The sequence below is a fragment of the Arvicanthis niloticus genome, chromosome 9 (genome assembly GCF_011762505.2).
Source record: "Arvicanthis niloticus isolate mArvNil1 chromosome 9, mArvNil1.pat.X, whole genome shotgun sequence".
Taxonomy (NCBI): domain Eukaryota; kingdom Metazoa; phylum Chordata; class Mammalia; order Rodentia; family Muridae; genus Arvicanthis; species Arvicanthis niloticus.
In genome coordinates this window covers 72,256,181-72,275,757 of record NC_047666.1, presented here as the reverse complement: position 1 = coordinate 72,275,757, position 19,577 = coordinate 72,256,181, and the positions used below count along the sequence as shown (strand labels likewise).

General features: G+C 44.4%; 1 protein-coding gene across 1 annotated transcript; it reads right to left on the bottom strand.

The window, feature by feature from the left end:
- Positions 1–339: 339 nt before the first annotated feature.
- Positions 340–19,276, bottom strand: Emp1 (epithelial membrane protein 1). Its single transcript, XM_034511445.2, has 5 exons — positions 19,106–19,276; positions 6,457–6,567; positions 3,528–3,624; positions 3,280–3,420; positions 340–2,564 (listed from the first exon to the last, which is right to left on the bottom strand). Exons 2-5 carry the CDS (start codon positions 6,532–6,534, stop codon positions 2,398–2,400), a joined length of 483 nt encoding a protein of 160 aa, XP_034367336.1. The 5' UTR covers positions 6,535–6,567; positions 19,106–19,276; the 3' UTR covers positions 340–2,397.
- Between the last annotated feature and the right edge of the window lie 301 nt (positions 19,277–19,577).

Here is a 19,577-nt window from a genome sequence, read left to right as displayed (position 1 = left end):
GGAGCTGGCTACTTCAACCAAACTTTGTAAGTGCCTCATTTCTTAATGGCATAAGCCATTCTTATTTAAGATGATAACAACCTCTTTCCAATCTATTAGCTTATTATGAAATTCCATTTTTGCCTAAGAGGTCTAATCAAAGCAAGGCAAAGCTATATTTAATAACATTCATCTGCCTGAAATAATTATTAGAGAAATCCTGAAGGTTTTACCAGAAAGTAGCTTAATGTCTCAAATAAATGTCACCAAATAAAACCAGTAGGTAAATTAATGAGGAGGAATAAATGTCACCATTCTCTATATTACCTCATTTTTTTTAAAGAAAACAGTCACACAATGTAGAGAATCGGAATTTGTTTTTATATCCCTAGAGTTATAAACATTTGTATCAAAATATTTACAATTATAGTATATGAAATATCCTATTAATGAAGAAGCCAAATACAGTACTAGAATAACCCACCAATGCAATGCAAATTACATGAGACATAAATGTCAAAGAAAAAAAAAAAACAGTAAAAGACAAGGGAATGCACAGTTCACTCCAGTCATAATTCAACTTTTTAACAAAATGTGACTATCTTTTTTCTGGCTATCGATGTCTGTTGATATTCTTATGAACATATGGTAGCCTAAAACTAATGTATGGTAATCAAATTATAATTTAAGAATTTATTATAACTTTTCTGGCCAGTATCACTACCATCAGCCCAGCAATTTAGTAACCTATCTTGAACATTCCCTTAAACATAATACACTAGAGAAATATACTTAGTAATGGTCCCTTTACATAAATACCAGCAACTGTAGCATAACAACTCCCCCCCCAAAGAAGTGTATATAAGAAATGGATAAGAATATTCCTAGGAAAAGAAACATAGAAAAGATATCTCAGACTCTTCCTGGGGATGATCTTCTAAGGGCAATTAAAAAAAAAAAAAAACTATTTCTCAAAATAAAGCCCCTTAAGGCAGAAATCTGAGATATACTACCTCTAAGTCTTCTATAGGAAAACCCCTGTAGCCTCAACAATTTAGCTACCATCTGACTGGATACCCTAAGAGTTTCTCCTGTTTTAAGAAAGAAACTGTCTGCCCATCACGAGGACTTTATTCATCTCACAAAATTACATTTTTTTCCTGAGAGCAGGCACTCTGTTTTTAAGATAAATGAAATATGGTATACTTAATACTCCATAACCAGATAGCACCTTCCCCCGCATCCCCAGGACTTATTCTTTACTTTAGGTTGGTATATATTTTAATTGGCTTACAGAATTGCCATATTTAGCTGGAAAATGGTGTGTTGAAAGCTGTTGAGAGGAGACAACTCCAACCCAAGCCAAAGCTACAGTGACCACTGCATTTAGGTGTTATGTTCTAGTCCCCAGTGTTATGTCAGTCATCATTAGACTTCCTCAAATGTTCCTAATTCAGAGGAAGCTTAACAGAATTGTATGGCAAAAGGACATATGCATCTTTTTCATTACATTTACAAGATACATTGGGTGCATTGGGGGAATCCTAAAAACCCACAATCTTACTATAGCACTGTGGTGGACATGTGCTTTGACCCTACAGTTTGTGGGGCATTTTCATCTTTGGCTCTAGAGAATCTAGAAAAACTCCAGAAAAGCTGCCTTGGCTTTAAGTGAGAGTCCAGCAGAGTCCACAACAGGAGACCTCCATGGGGGACAGCTCAGTGAAGCATGACTGAGGAGCTCTGCCTATCCCCACCTGTCTCCCAGATCCTCTGGGGTAACAACTTCTATTTCTTGGTTAAACCAATTCCATCAACTTGACCTTATAAACCTCTCTCTTTCTACAGTTTTGCCAGAAAGGCCACCAAATATGGACATTGGCTTTCTGGCCAAAGGTCCCACTAGAGGCACTTGGGATCTGGATTTGATGTTTGGTTTTAGGTCACAAGAACAAGGTGGCTTCCAGGCTTAGCCTCAGCACAGAGGCCGTATCTGCTCTTGCTAGGACTTGTACCACTGTCAGAACTTGATGATATGAATTTGGAAGACCTTAGTGTGTGACCCTGCTGTCACCCTAAGACTGGTGCCAGTGGAATGACAGCTGGTGAGGCCCCAAGTGTGTGTAATTGAGGATAGACGGGGCCATATTTGGTGGCTAGAGGAGGACTCTCTGGTGGCCTCAAGGAAGCATTAGCATAGTAGCCAACAACTTTCTTTCAAGGATGGGTGCTTAGCAGTAGAGAATCCCACCCCCCAGATATGGTTTGGGTTTGGGCCTCTCCCATTCTTTCTTCCCCCTCCCCTCCCCCCTCCCATCTCTTATTCCTACAGAATGACTTCTGCTTCCCTCCCAGATTAAGTTGCTTCCTCCTCCCCACCCCACCCCCACCCCCAGATGCCCGTAAGCTTTATTCAGCTTATTTCTTCCTCAGGACCATATAGAGTATGCCGATGATGAAGCTGAAGCAGAAACAAATCCAGGTCAGGATGAAACAATAGCCTTGGTGACTGCTGCTGAGGAAGTTCTCTTCGCTGTGGGCGTAATGATGAGTATAGATAGACACTCCAATCAGGATACACAGCCCTACAAGAAAGGGGGAGCTGTCAGGGTTGGCATTCAAGTGTTCTGTTTTGTTTTTTATATGATATCATTTTCCCAGACAGCAATGGGAAAGTGGACTCTATTTGTGTGTCCCTAAATGGTCACTCTGTTGGTTTGCCCAGATTTGTGCTTGATGGTATGTTGGTGAATGAGAGATATCTGGGTTCTCATTGTGTCTGTACCGGTTTGTGTGTAATGAAGAATAAATCATGGAGCATCTTGCTTTCTACCTGCCTGTCCCATCTGGGCCTCCATATATCTAGGTATGGTGTTACGAGAGCAGCCTGGCCTTTTATCAAACTGGATGTTTCTGGAAAGGATGGAGAAGATGATGCACTGCAGTAATTGTGCACATCATAGCAATAGCTGCATCTTTCTGGGGATTCCTGCCTTCTGCATAGAGGGGCTCCTGATGGTGCCCAAGCATATGGGAGTTGCTGATCCAAGCAGCAATAGCAGACCATCAACAGACAACTAGAGAAGAGAGCGGCCCAAGGCAGCTTCGCATAGTCATGTGCTGATCTGAGGCAGTGACTGAAGAGAGGATGTAAGGACTAGTAAAGTTTTTTACAGGGCTGTGTATGTAGCTCAGAATTAGGGTATTTGTTTAGCATCTCAAGGCCCTGTGTTCAGTCTGGATCAATGGGAATAAAAGATGCTCTTGTGTAAAATAAACTCTGCCGCTCTGGATACTCACAGCACACCAGCATGGTAGACCCTGAGAGGAAGAAACGGTTTCCCTTCTCCATGGTGAAGAGCTGGAACACGAAGACCACCAGGGAGATTACAGAGAAGATGATGGAGAGGATCATGAAAGCTTGCACTGCCTTGATAGCATCTGTGAAGACAGGGCAGGACCAGGAGCATTAGACAACCGGAGAGTCTGGACACCTTCCTGACCACAACCACAATGGTCTAGGCATTGATAGATGTCTGCACGCATACCTTCATTGCCATAGTCCAGAGAGCCATCACAATTGCCACCAGTGCAGTTCTTCCAAAGCCCTATAGATGCATCTACATTATCTGCAACCATCCAGACCTGAAACCAGAAGAAGATGGAGTCAATTAAGAATTAACCTTCTGCTTTCAGAAGAGGATGTCATCATGTGTTAGGACCAAATCTTAACCAAGACACCTTATGCAGCTGTAAATACTGCTAAACCTCTTGTCTATGTAAAAATTAGATCTCAAGTACACAACGACCCAAAAGAGCTGTCATCTCTCTTCTTTTGACTTCACTATTCATGGTACACACACACAGAGAGAGAGAGAGAGAAGAAATTCTTCCATAATGGTTTAAAATTCTGAAGTTCTAAGGATGAGGCAATGTACATTGAATATGTGCAATACACTTTAAAAGACTCACATTTATGCACCTAGCTAATAAGGCAAAACAAGTTCAGTCTTGCCTGGTAGCACCTCTCTGTGATTCTAGCCCCCTGGAAATAACTCAAGAGGCTCAGGAATTAAAGCTTCCACTCAGACAGTAAGTTTAAGACCAACATAGGCTACATGAGACTCTGTCTCAAAACACAAAAACAAAGATGTCTGGAGAGATGGCTTGGCAATTAAGAGCACTTACAGCTCTTGCAAGAGGACTGGAGTTAAGACCCCAGCACCCGTGCTAGGAGGCTCACAACCAACCACCTGTAACTCCAGCTTCAGGAAATCCACCATCTTCTTTGAAGGCACTCATGTTCGTATACCCACATACGTACACATGCTTTTAACAATAGATCTTTAAAGAACAAAACATAAGGAAAATGGTTCAGACGGAGACAACAAAAAACAGAGGGCTACTGGGGAGACAAGAATTAACCTGGGGCCTACAGGCAACTTTCGTCTATACAGAAGGAGCAGATGTAGACTGTCAGAACACGCAAAGTCCTTCCATGTCAAAATGCTACATCAAGGACTTCAAGGCAGGGGTGGCTAAAAGCACAAGAGTGGCAAAAATGTATATCCTCAGGCTCACCATGGCACTAAGCATCCCTTCTTGCCTGGACCAAGAAAAACAATTTCCCTCTGGAATAGAAAATAGTGTAGAGTCCTGTCTAGACATGCACAAAACATACCGAAACAGGAAACCCAAGCATGTATAATAGCTTGATCTCTCAGCCCCACATCAGGGCTGATACTGGGCGGATATGAAGCACGTGATCAGCCCTGAATACAGTGTGAAGTTTGCCACATCATTATCCTGTGAGACATAGGAGTCTGCTTACAGAATGGGCAGATTACAAACCTACCGGCGGCAGGATGGGCAGGGGATGTGCCCTACCTCATAATGCTTAAACTAGCCCAGCTTGTATTTACACCCTGATGTTCACAAAGCCCTTCTGTCTGGACTTTAAAATGTACTCACCCTTGCCAAACAGCTGTAGAACACGCCTTTAATACCAGTACCTGAGAGGCAGAGGCAGGCAGATCTCTCAAGATCTAGGCCAGTCTGGTCTACAAAGTGAGTTCCAGGACAGCCAGGGCTAAACAAAGAAACCCTATCTCGAAAGAAAAAAACAAACAAACAAAAACCTTATTCACCCTTTAACCACAGCAAGGACTGTAGCCCATTCTGGGGCCATCATTTGTGTGTCTAATAGTTGGCCATCGTAACTACTTCTTCTTCTTCTTCTTCTTCTTCTTCTTCTTCTTCTTCTTCTTCTTCTTCTTCTTCTTCTTCTTCTTCTTCTTCTTCTTGTTTTGGTTGGTTTGGGGTTTTTTGATTTCTGGGTTTTGGGGGGTTTGTTTGTTTGGGACAGGGTTTCTCTATGTAGTTTTCTGGCTATACTAAAACTCATTACATAGACCAAGCTGGCCTCAAACTCACTGGCTCCCAAGTAGTACCACACACCTGGCAAAATATATAGCTCAGGCTGGCCTCAAACTCATAATCCTCTTGTTTTGTTGTTGTTGTTTAGTTTTTGTTTTTGTTTTTTGAAACAGGGTTTCTCTATGTAGTCCTGGTTGTCCTGGAACTCACTCTGTAGACCAGGCTGGCCTCGAAATCCACCTGCCTCTGCCTCCCAAGTGTTGGGATTAAAGGCATGCGCCACCACTGTCCTGCGGACTCATGATCTCCTTGCCTCTGCCTTCTTCACACAAATCCTACCATCACAATGGGCCAAACTGCCTTAACTTCTAAGTCCAAGAAGCTCGTTCATTTTGTCTAAGACAATACAAACAAATTGGGCGCTAGAAATGACCACTAGGGGTCAGAGAAGCCCCTGGTTCAGAGAGCAAAGACTAGTGATCTCTGTAGATTGTTTTATTTATGTTATTTTGATTCACCAGGCACCAAGTTAGTCCTACCAAATTCCGTTTCACACACCGATTTCCACATAAAACTTGAATTTGTCAACCTCATAACCAAAGCAGTGTTCTTATTCTCTGATGTCTATCTACCCTCTAATCAAGAATCTCTGCGGTCTAGCACATGAACAGATATCCTTAACCCGTGCCCAGGGAGAGTCTGTCTCACGAGAGTGTCTTTACCAGCCCTCCTGCACGGACTGCACTTCTACTTTCTTTGACTTTACTTTCTTCTCAAGAGGAGACACTCCCACCCCCATCTTCCAAATGCACCTCAATCCCCACCTCCCATAGAGAAGATCCTTCTAGAAACTGAAGATGCCTTGTACTCTCTACCTCCCAACAGCCCCCTGGAAGAATCACTTGTGGACCCTCGCCTTTTGTACTTTGGTTATTTCATCCCTTGATCTATGAGTATGTATTTGGTTTTTATCCCTTCACGGCTGATCGAGAAGTTCACTGAGCTGTAATTTAACACTGCCACCTCCCATTTTTCTTAACATGTTGCCAAAATATTCCAAAGATTCCTCCCTGGGATGAGTGAACAGGGGACAGGACTCACGTTGGCAATGGTGGAGACAAAGAGCATAATGGCAGTGGCGGTGTGAGCCACAAAGAGACCAGCCAGTAGCACCAACATCTTGGCTTTTCAGTGACTTCTAAGTAGAGAATTCTGAAAACAAAAGACAGGGGAGACAGAAAGGTTACTGTCATGGTCAGTAAGACACATCCACCCTCTCATTTCATGGGCTCTCTGTTGACACAAGAAAGTGTGATAATTTTTAAACTTCAAAATTACATCAGAATGTTCTAAAACCTGATTGATATACATACCTAAGTGCCTACTCAACCTGTGTATAGACAAGTACTTCTGTTTTCTCCCACATGTTTATAGATTCATCTCTTTAATATAATGAATATTATATAAATATAATGAGGATAATTAAAGGATATAATATTCGTTATATTAAGAAGAGCCTGGTATTCTTTATAGCATCTGCTAATGTTTTGTTTGTGAGTGACAGGCCCAAAATATAGGGCTTTGAGTTTTGAAAAGGATTTTGTCACCTCCAGAACTCTGCAGCACCATGCACGCACAATTTCCATTTGCATGAGGAAAGCATCCATGCTCCAGCAAAATGCTCGCCCAGCAAACTTACTCAATGGCCATAGAGCAAATGGGCTACTAATTTGATCCCGCATGAGATGTAAAATAGGAGAGATACAACGTCTGTTATTACAATGCTCTTTGGCATCCAATGGTATGCCAACCTAATTACTGGGTAACGGCTCGATCACTTACTGATTTAACATTCCAGACTAATATTTGCAACACCTGAGCCTTTGGCCCTGCGCTCCTCTTGGTTGGAATGCTGTTATGGGTCTAAGGCAATGTTAGATTTTCTGCAGCTCAACATGACAGCTCTGGGGCTACAGAAGTGTAAAGCTTGAGATAGCACCAGATGTGCTTTTTGCTGGTGTTTATGCAACTTCAGTCACTGAGGACCCATCCCCGAAGACAAACAGATGCATAAACCACCCTTCGGAAGAGTAGGAACTAATATAAATTAACAATGTGCGTGAATAAACAAAAGTTCTCAGCCATAATTTCAACAGAGACCACCAATCGTAAAACCTAGAAGCTAAAGGAAGCGTGAGGGGGCACACATGGGGGAGCCGTGCATAACCTCTGTGTCACACCTATGACAGTTAGATGCAGAGCCAGTTCAGAGAAACATCAAAAGGAAAGGACTTGGGGGAGGGGCATGTTATTCGCCCTCTAGGCAGGGAGTGTGTGCACCAACCTTAGAGAAGATGCTGCCCGCATCCTGCAATTGCTTGCTTCCCCCCTCTCTCCACCTGATTTAATTGATGCTTTGTCTGTGCTCAAGCCACTTTCAAGCTACGCTAGGTATTTATTAGAACACCGATACTATCATTATTCTGACATTTTGGGTGTCTTTTGTCTCCTCTCTCTTTCTCATTAGCTACTCAGCATGATCTACTGCACGTCTGGGTTCTTGGCTCTTTGTAGACACTGGTTGCTACTCAAAAAAAAAAAAAAAAAAAACCTCTCTTCCCCACTGGCTGCTTCCCTCCAGGCCGGCAGAGAATGTTCCCAATTTAACTGTGAATGGCAAAACCATCGTTTCCCTGCTGCCTCTGGGGAGAGCCTGTGATTCCTCTCTCCCAACATTCAACATTCAAGCTCAAGGCTGCTTTTCTGGAGTTCTAGCTCCTGTAACTCCCCACTTGGCTTTCATGTGTGGAGGAAAGGATGGATTTGTTTTATTGTTTTTTGATTTTGGTTTTTTAGGGTTTTTTGTTTGTTTGTTTGTTTGTTTGTTTGTTTTGTTAGAAGTTGACTTAGAATTATTCTAAGGGCTTTGATCTCTGCCTCCGTTTTCTCATATGTGAAGAGGGGAAATGATATCAGTTATACCCAGAGGCATGAGGTTCAACTGAATTCTGTAAGTAAAAATGCCTTCTATGAAGCAGAGTAGCTGTTACCAACCCGATCCAGATGCTCGGTCACATGCCACTCCACGTCAGGGTCAAGAAATGAGCATCATTTGCAGGGTAGTTCACCAAGCAGCATATGGCTAAAATCACTTTCGTCCTCAGAAATTGTCATTTTTGTCTAGTCCTCACCCCCTCAAGTAGGCAGGATATGATGAACACATCCTCCAGAATCACCAGAGACAGTTGGCTTTTCTCAGCCTAGCTTTGCCTATCTAGAATTAAGCTGGCTCAGGAAAGAAAATGATCAGAGTCACATAGTGGGTACCTTTGTCCATCCCTCCTTGACCCTTTAATGACTCTCTGGTTAATTTTGTTTATAACTGACAAATTTCCTCCTAATAGTGAAAAGTAACTGAGGAGCCAAGAATGGAATCTAATCCACCAAGCGAGGCCTCTTTAAAGGAGTTGCCTGACAGGCGGGTGAATTCAGGAGACTTTCTGTCTCCTTGACTGCCCTGGGACCCTGTCCAGCAGAGTCCCTCTTGTTTCATCCTGCTGAGGAGGTGGGTTAGGTGAGGTTACTGTGTGACACACAGAACTCCATCTAGTTGTCAAGTTTATCAGTGTCACCCACTATCAGCTTAGAGGGACTTCCGTTATTTTTAACACCCCCTCTTCTAAAATACTTAGAAACACAATGGAACACTTTATGAAATTTCTATGTTGGATCACCCATGGTTACCCAGCCTCTGTATTAGAAAGCCTATCCCTTAGCCTAGGACAGTTGTTCTCAACCTGTGGGTTGTGACCACACCCCATTGGGGGTGGAACGACCCTTTCACAGGGGCTGCCTATGAGGAACTTACACTATAGATCATAACAGTAGCGAGATTACAGTTATGAAATAGCAACAAAAGTAACTTTATGGTCAAAGGGTCCCAGCATTAGGAAGCCTGAGAGCTGCCCTCAAGGTCTTTTCAGAAAAGCACCAGTGGTGGCTGATGTGTGGGTATCTGAGAAGCTAGTAAACAGCAGCTGAGAATGAGTAGAACTCCAAGCTCTGGATACTTCCGCCCACCATGGTCTCCTGTAGCTAGCTCATCCTTTGACTCATTCCCCGCCCAAGGACTAAGACCATTTCTGGTCTCAGACTCAGAACGGACCTCACCAGCATAGCACTCGCCTATCATGTTCAAAGCCCTGGGATCTGTCCTCAGCACCACCACAAAAACAAAACAAACAAGTATTTAGACAATTTTGAAAGTACCGGCTGCTGCAACTTTATCTCACTGAAACAATAATGGGATTCTCCCTCCTGTTTCTCCAAAATGCTGCGGTTGGCACTCTTCAGTGGAGAGCATGTTCCTCAACCTCAAAGGGTGGAGCAAACCGGGAAGCAGAGAACACAGTACCACAACTCTGACTGTCCCAGTGTGCCGTCCTCCTCCCTTCTTGCTACATGGACAGACCCAAAGTGTGTCATGTGTTGTTGGGGACTGTCATACCAGGAATATGGCTTGTGGTCCTTTTACACTCCCCAGTGTGAGCCATCACACCTGGTCAATTCACAATCTTTGGAAAGGTTGAGAACTGTTCTGGCTTCTACACGGACAACAAGAACACTTGTCTTGTATCTGCTCCCTGTAAGGACAGCAGGTGCCCCATCTGCACTGTGTGATTGGCAGGGGTGTGTTCAGGGTCTAGGGACACAGAAAAACAACGAAAAGGCACGGATGGCCACACCAGAAGGAAGTAACTATTCGGAAAGATAGGGGTCAAACACTCAGAACCAAGTACAGCTGGAAGTCATCATGTAGCCCAAACTGGTCTCTAACTTGTGGGAATTCTCCTGCCTCCTTAGTGCTGAGCTAACACCCCAAGTGTATACAGCTGAACAACTTACTTGAGACTGGGTGACACTCTTGTAAATGAAACAGTCTTTGTGATGGCAAGATCATACAAGACGCTGCCTAAGACCGTGTTGTAGATTTGCCTGGCTGAAGCTAGTTTAGACAGTCTCTGAGTAGGGATGAGGGATATCCTCAAGATAGTCCATTACTGGGAAGAAAAGACCAATAATGGTTCAGCTACCACCCTGATTTCCTGCCTGAAACATCACAGTCACGTGGGAGTCTCTACCTATATTGTCTTGCATGGGTCCCTATCCTGCCCACGCTGTCAGGATCCTAGTCTGGATGCAGGTGTCAGTTCCTCCATAACACTCTCTCTGCCCTTCCCCTGGCCATGTTTCCTCTGTACTGCTATTGGGTTATATGACCATGTTCTTCCTCAGCCTACAACCCTCATCTGCCCAGCACAACTGAAACAAGCACTGGCCTCCAGGAAAGGAGACTCCAGACCACTGGAGGATTCCCATGGAATCCTAGGAATTTGACTTCCGAAATGAAAGCTGCTTTTATATCCTTTCCCTAGTAACTACCTAACTTTTAATTAATTTTTTCTCACCAAGCTCAAATTCTGCATTCGTCTTTCCATAGGGCTGAAGTCATTTTTTCCCTCTTGTTATGTTACACAGTCTTAATAAAGAGCCTCATGGCAGCCTGCCTGATGACAGAGTGCTTTATGGACGTGCTTGGCTCCCCTATCCTGAGGAGTCTGAGTTCTTTAGGGCAGACTCCATGACAGGTACCAGATAAACCTTGTTAATGAACAAATAAATGAACTAAAGAGAGCAACAGTTCCTTCACTGTGCAAAAATAATGGCAGAGCAGCTGAGGGACGCAGAACACCTCCTTTCTCTTCTGCTCATTTTTTAATCTTTATTCTATATATATATATATATATATATGTCTTGCCTACATGTAGGTCTGTGTACCGTGAGATGGTATGATACTCATGGGGGCCAGAAAATGATGCCAGGGCCCCTGGAGCTGGACTCACAAACAATGACAAACTACCAGCTATATGGATGCTGGAAATTGAACTGGAGTCCCCTGGAAGGGCATCCAGTGCTCTTAATCAGCAAGACAGAACTTCCTTTTTCCTTTTTAGGTAGCACAGACTTTAGTCCTGTCACTTTTATAAATTAATTTGTCACATCACTACAAGTTATGGGCACCTGATTGTACACAAACTTCTTCTTGTTTTATTTCCATTTAACTTTTGTAACTACTTTTTGGTAAGTATAGAACTTCCAGACTAAAGGAGAGCTTCAAGGTTTGGTTCCTAAACCATGAAACTCATCTCCAAACTCAACTTGAAAATCTATACAAGTCATATTTAAACTCAACCTGCCTTTCGGAACTACCTACCAAGGCCCTATTAGCAAAGTCCTGCCAACAGTATGCGTAGGACTTATTCAATTGTAAATTCAATATACTCAATTGAATTTGAGTATAATTCAATTGGTGAGAGTGAATGCTTGCCTTTTCCAGGTAGAGTGGAACACACCTTTAATCCCAGCATTTGGGAGCCAGAGGCAATCAGAGCTCTGTGAGTTCAAGGTGAGCCTGGTCTACCATACATGAGTTCCAGGATACACAAAGCTATATAGTGAGACTCTGTCTCAAAAACAGACAAACAAACAAACAAAAAGTGAGGGAGCACTTCCCTAACACTCAGGGGGCCCTCGGTTCAATTCCCAACACACACTTGCACGCGCGCACATGCAAGGCACAGCTCAGTCCTGAGATTATTCTTACTAGAGCCTCCTCTGTCCTTGACATTCCCATCTCCTGTTGGCTAACTGCAAATTGGGATGAAGGCTTTCTCACCCCATCTGATCCCAGACCTAATGCTTCTTGCAAGGCAGTGGGGAGAGCGGAAAGGCCAAATCTCTCTAAAAGGGATTGGGTCAAATGGCCTTCATGAGTCAACCCTGATTGTACACATCTTCCTCAGTGTGACATTTGAAATGGATCTGAGGCTATCTGTGTTTCCCAGGGACACTGCAGGGTGGCACGGAAGTCTGTCTACCTTCCTCCCCATCAACACCAGTCTTGTTGTGCTTGGGGTTCAAATGCGTTTGCTTTCCCAGTAAGGATCATTTTGGTTGGCAAAATAGATGTCCATGGGACAGAAAGCAAATAAGAAAAGGAAATTCTGCCCTTGGGGAACGGTGTGGAGGATGTATCTGCAGGAGGGGAAGGCTGGGATCGAAGGCAAGCTGGGTGGATGGGACCTTGGATGAGCTTCCCTGGCCATTGTTACTGCTTTTTATGTCATGTGTACTTTTCCATCCTCAACAATTGTCTTCATGCACAGATGGAAAAGGAGGCTGCATCTCTGTGTGGGAAACGGGGGTGGGGGGATCCTAGAGGACCAAGTCTTCCTGTTTCTGAATATGGGATGTTCAGCGTGGAAAGTAAACACTATGGGTCTCCTTTCCATCTCACACTAGGGCTGACGCTTCAAGAACTGGTGGATTCTGAGCCTGTTTACAGTGGAGCGGTAAAAGAAAAGGGGGTCTGGATCATTCAGGGAAATGGCTGTTTCTTTGTGTCCTGGGGCAAAGGGGCTACAAAGATGGCCTGTCATAAATAGGGCAGTCTCTTTGGGGCTAATTCCGCCTGTATAGCCTGTGATACATAGAATATAGAAGCCAAAGAGTTGGCTTGAAGCACAGCAAGTGTGTTAGAAGGAAGTGGAAGAGGAGAGGAAAGGCACAGAAAGAGGAAAGAAAAGGAAAAAAGGCATGAAAAAAGATGAAATGGGAAGGAAACAGGGAGGAAAGGGGAAAGAAAAAATCAGAAAGAAAAAATAAGAGGGAGGTAGGGAGGGAGGTCCAGTTAGAAAGGTGAGGCCAAGTTCCACAAACATTCTGTCTGGCTAATGGCCAGAGTTGAAAGAGTTTGCAAACCTGTCTGCTTGGTGAAAGCTAGGGAGGCAGGGTCCCAAGTGATAACAGACACTAAGTTCAAATTTCTTAAGGACCTCGTAGGCTTAGCATGAGCATTGAAGGGTCCATACCTCACATGAAGCAAGCCAAATGCTGTAGGTCATATTTATTCATTAGTGAAGCAAAGAAAGGCTCAGGCAAGGTGGTCTTAAGACTTCTCTGCAGCCTGAGAGCCGTGGACTATGCAAAGGCAAGCAAATAGCATGAATATTGTTTTTGCAGATGCATCCAGAGACACTCCACCCTCGTCTCTTATTTCCGCTTGTCCTCCAGTATATCCATGGAGTGGGTGGATCTGGACAACATCTGCAAAAGCTGAGGACAGACCTAGGTTGTGAGGCCTGATTTCAGCCCACGCCCTCTGACAAAGGCAGCTGGCCAGTGTTGGGGAGGATGTCTCCTGGGTGAGGACGGAAGCTTCTGCTGCCTTCTGCTCCTGACAAAGGAGAAGTATCCCTGCAGCCAGATTGTCTTCCAGGGACACATTGCCAAGATAATAACTAGGGTTTAGTAAGAAAAAGCAAGGCGTGGCTGGGCCCTAGAGGCTTCTGGGTACATCTGACAGCAGATGGCAGTAACATTCTTCAACCAGCAAAGGCTGAGGGAGCTAGAGGGCTGTGCACAGCAGGGGCACCCAAGCACGCTGGGTGGGCACTGGCTTGGTGCAGTTTCAGAGAAATTGACTACTTCGTTTTGAGAGGTATTGGGGTCTTTCAGTCGTGCCCTTTGACCGTGAATGCCAGGCCTCTGTGAATGTGCCTGCTTAAGCAAAAGTCACTGTAGCAGTTTAGCCAAGCTTTCTTCCCTTCCTTCTCTCAGACCCCCAGGGAAAGAGCTTAGGTTTCTAAAAGCAGATGTTTAAGGTCTAGGTCCTCACCTGGATCTCCTCTCTCATCTGAGAGAAGAAGCACCAGAACTCTACCTATAAAACCCAATGTCCCCAAACATGCCACAACCAAGAAGAGATAAAGATTTTCATGGAGGTTAAAAAAAAAAATCAGAATTTTGATCCAATGGCTATTCTAGGGCAGTGAGACCAGTCATGTCTCCCTTTTCCGTTCACTTTCTCTCTCTACTTGGCTCTCTCTAGGCCTTTCTGTTTGCTCCATCCCCCAAACACCCAGTTTCTGCTCGCTCTCCTCTCACTCTTCTCCAGTTCCTCAACCTTCCCTTTTTTCCCAGTACTCCCTCCCTTTGCTCTCATCCACACCTGCACCTGTTCTCCCTCCTCCAGAGGAGAGAGATGTCTTAGCCAGGACCAGCTCAGTTCCTGAGTTTCTGAGCCCAGTTACGCTCTTAGTGAATCAGTGTGTGCACATACTCCTCCAGAGATGGCACTCTTTGTTTGATAAACCAAACACCTTTCTTCTTTCCAAGCTCTGGTAATATCCAAGGCTTACAGGTGAGTTCTTTGATACTGTGCCCAAGGAATCTTGGATCAGGTAGGGCAGCAGAAGCTACCTCCTCAGCCCCTGACCACTCCAGTTCTTGTAATTGAATGCAGAGCCATGAGGATGCTAGGCAAGCATCCTGCCAGTGGGCTGTATCTCTAGCCCATGGTTTGATTATACTAACTTTTATGGATTAAGTCAGCCATTAGCATAGATTCAAGGGACTTCTTTAAATGGAAATGGTAAGGTCCTAGATTCTTCAGAGCCTTGAGTGTCTTAGTGGCCAAGTTGTCTCTTCCTCCTTTCTTGGTGACTTGCTTCTGATCACAGGCTCTGATCACAGAGCCCCATCTTGCTACTCAGTCATCTCACATCCTCCCCACAATTATTGACACGATTCCAACATGTGCCAACAGTGCTGTGTTGTAACTGCCTGTTTGAAAGAAGACTCCATGAAAGAGACTCAGGAAAGTCCAAGTCAGCCCAGCCGCAGAAGGGCAAGAGTCTTAGCTGCGAAAATACTCTTTCTGAACAGGGAAGAAAACGTTGACGTTTGTCTCTCTGCCCCCGAAACACACACACACACACACACACACACACACACACCAATGTTTTGCTTAAAAGGGAGGTTCAGAAGTAGCAATGGCCATGCTTGTGTTTTTCTTTTTCTTTGGTGTCAGGGAATTCACTAGTCAAATTGAGGGATGTGTTTCACAAGATAGGGTACCAGGGACTGAAGTGTTCCAGAGTCTTCCTGGAGACTTATGCTTGGGAAATGAATGTTAGAAACCCAAGGAGACCCCAACTGGACCCAATGTGTATTCTTTGATTCTGGAAAAACAAGGACAACCAAGAAATTCAGAGTTAGCTGAGAAGACTATTCCAAAATTAGGGCTTAGGTCCAGAAAATTCTATTTCGATGGTAATCAAGAATTATAGCCCTTCAAAGAACTGATATTCAGATTGCTGACTATTAGATGAAGCCTCCTTTGATTGACAGAGTGTTGCCACACTAGGTTACAAGAGTGTACAGGCATACACTACAAGTATATGAATCGGGGGCAATCTCCAAAATGCTGTTAGAAGCTCGTGTTTCAGGGGCCGGGTTGATTTAACTATGACCAGTAGATAGCGACATTGGGTGTGTCACTCCACATGCATCTAAGAGTCTTAGAGTCCTCTGAGAGCGTCTGTTAGGTAGCTATGTATACACATATGTGGTGAGTTGCAGAAGTGAACACAACCATGTACTTAGAATATAAGATAGCTCAGAATCAATCACGTAGGAACAAATGGTGTGACTGGGCGGATGATCTTAATATTTCAGAAATACTCTTTCTGCATTCCACACACCCCAGCAGCGGTGGTACACACCCATAATCTGAGCATTCAGGGAAGAAGACTGGAGAAAGTTCTAGGCTCCAGCCTGCCACTCATGGAGAAACCCCATCTCACAACACAAACCAGCTGAGCATAGTGCCATGTGACTTTAATCTCAGCAGTTAGGAAGCAGAAGCAGGTAGATCTTTGTGAGTTCAAAGGCAGTCTGGTCTATATAATAAGTTCCAGAGTCTGAATAATAAAGAAAAGAATAAAACAAGATAGTGTGGATAGTGACAATCCACCAAGCCATACTGATTAAATGTTAAATAAAGATGAAATGTCTAGCGGAACAGGAAGTGGAGCATTGGGTGGGGGTGGCAGCAAAACAGAATTGAAAAGCCTCCCCCTGGGGTCATTTAAGGCTTGCAAAACAAGAACTTCCAGAGAAACCATTTTTGCTGAATTTCAGAAACTCTGTCTGGTATGTTTGCTGTCTAGAAAGAAGGACAGGTGTGAATGAACATTCTGAAGCACGTACACTCTGGGTGTCCCCGCCCTGGTATTTTGAGAAGCTGTGAGCCACGGGACAACCATCCATTCATAATGACGTAAAAGTTAGATTTCTGCATATGCTAAGATAAAAAGATTACCTTCACATTTTGTTGTTGTTGTTACTGTTTTGTTTTTTAAACAGTTTCACTGATTAAGTTTCACTGGCCCCAGGCTAGCCTTGAACCTTTAGCAATCTCCTGCTTCAGCTCCCTGAGTCCTGGGATTACAGGTCTGAACTACCATGGTCAACCTCCAAATTTAAGATTCTACAAAAGCAATGAAGAAGAAAAAGGAAGGCACCAATATGCCTTGTGTCTTTTACCATAGCCACATCCCAGGTGAGGGCCCCTTCAGGTTGTGTGGGGGCTAAGGAAAATCAGTTTTGCCTTCACAGAGACATGCCTGGCTTCCTGCTCTGAAGTTCCAAAGCTGCCTAGAAACAGCCAAGAGGCCCTGCATTCCCGACAGCTTCCATGGAGTCCTTCCTCAGGGTTGGAGACCAGCCTAATCTTGTTTCCAGAGGCGAGCAAAGTCGGGTGAGAAAGCTAGCCAACCTTTCTCAAGGTCTGGAGACAGACATCTGTCCTCTGGCAGAGAGCTGCCCTTACTACTGGCCCATAGCCACAGTCTTGGGACATGATCGTCTCCGGCTGGACCTTGCTGGCCTTCTGCCAACTCCCAGGACAGTTTAGTACCCTGGAACAATGTAAAATCTGGGGGCTCTCTGACAGGGATGCCAGACCGGATGTCCAGCAGCCCTGGACAGTGTTCTGCCTCCACCCTATTCTGCAGTCTCTGGATGAAACTGGAGCCGCCTGAAGATGGGAGGCCATGATTTGGGAGCAGGGTGGTTACTGGACTCTTTTTCCAGGACAACCAAAGACTTCGAGCTGAAGCCCAGAAAGGCTCACACACAGCCCTGGGACTATCCCACTACTTGGAGGCAAAAAGTCAGAGTTGTGATTTTTTTTTTTAAATTGTCCTCCATGGGGAATGGGCGGGGGGGGGGGAGCACACAAAGCATTATATATAGTCTCATTTGTCAAGGGACAGTGGCGTTTGAGGCAACTCCACGGGTCATGCAGTTTACCCTACAGTGTTTCCTTTTTTCTGACTTGTTTAAGGCTGCCTAGTTTCAACCAGATCAGAATGACACACAATCGCATGTGTGATCTTCGCAGGAAACTGTGGCTGTGGACCTAAGGAAGACAGCTTCCCCTGTTCACACCCATGCAATCTGTAAGTAATAAACACTGGGAGCAAAAGCAGTTGTTCCCCAAGTCTTGAGAAGTGGCGCTTACTCATCTCCCCCACCTTGGGGCAAAGGGTTAGCTTTGCAAAGATTTTTGACAAATCAATGGACACACACCCACTGATTACTTTTAAATTTTCTTTTCCAACCAGTGAGCTGCATTTCTAAAGAAAAAGGTGCCTGGCTTCATCAGGCAAGCTGAATCCTGTCAGTCTCCTCTGGCTTGTTTACGAGAGGGGGAAAAAAAAAACCCACATCTGTGTTGAAATGAACCACACCTCCACAGACATTCAACCAAAAAACGCTAAGCTAATAAAAACAAAAGCAAACACTGCCGTGTGCCTTTGTTCTTTTTGCATTTAGCACGTGGGTTTGTAGTTATTCGATATTTTGGACAAAAGCAGTAAGATAAATATTCCCGTATCCGTATGATCGCTGCCACACTAGAAAATTCCATGTCCCCTTAGAAAAAAATTCTTTAATAGATTCTAAAAGATCTTTTTTTTTCTAAGTTGGCTCCAAAATGCAGATGCCTGTGGTGGGAAGCACAAAGCCATTCAACAGCTTTACAGGAGTCCCTGAAGTCCCCCAGCTCCCCCTCCTGACCCCCCCTCTTCCCCCATCTCCACATCTGGCCAAGGATTCCAGAACTCACACCATTCCACCAAATCAACCCCTCCCAAGTTTTATTTGAAACACCCTTTGCCTCTGTTTCCCTAACGGTTTTTCTTTAAACAAACCAATCCCCTCTTCCTTTCTGTGAGAAGAGGGTGGAAGAAAACAAGAGAAAGAAAGAAATACTTAGACATCAACAGACAAGAGGGGTACAGACAGTAAATATGGTCACAAAAATAAACTGAAACCCAGATATTTATCCACCGCCACCTAAAAGCGTAAAAGAGCAGCAAACAACTCACAAAGCAAAGCAAACTTTCTTTTCGGAGACTGCCTTTAACCTGTGCAGAGAGAAAAGTTGAAGTGTCTTCGTAAGATAAGATACCATCCTCCCAGATTTCAGCTTCAAGTAATTTGAATGAAAACCGAAGATTTGGAAACATCTTTCAAGCCTGCTACGTCATATCGAAGGCACATCGAGTTTCTTCCATAAAGAATAGTCCACTCAGGTTTGTTCCAAAGTCCCTGCTCCTTCCACCTCCTTGGAGCAAGAATCCACGTACCAGCAAGAGAACGTGATCACTGCTGGTATCCCAGATTCCTCCACTGTGTTAAGCTAAAAGTTTCAAGGACTCCGTTGTTCACAAGTCATAGAGGGATGGCAGAGAAAAGAAGAGAGGGGAAGGCTTCCAGGAGCCCAGCAGAGGGAAGAAAGGAACAGGGTCTGCAGAGCTTCCCTCTGCGGGAACAATCCTACCTGGAGTATCCAGTGAAAGAGGCAGATGCCCTGGGTGCTGGAGCTGGCAGCTGGTCTGGTCTGCTCTTCAGGAGGTTTGCGACCACAGTGAGGGGAGGGACCTGACTCCCGAGGTTATAAGTTTCCTGGGCTGGTGTGCTGGGGTGTGTGATGGGCGGTTTCTTTTCCCCGTGTTTTAAAGGAGTTTCTATGAATCAGTCTGGATTTAAAAAAAAAAAAAAAAAAAAAAAAAAAAAGTTGGTGAGCTACGCCCTGCTAAGTTGGCAGCCGGTCAGATGTGGCTGGGAGTGAGCCATCAATTCAAAGAACCCTGTTGTAGCTCCCTCTGACTCAGACACACAGACCACAGTGGAAAAAGGAGTGACATTGCTTCAAATGAGTAAGAGGAGTCACACAAATAGATCTGTTTACCGAAGCCCAGTTCTCCTACCCAGAAGGAGTCTCGGTTGCCAGGGACATGAGACAAAACACA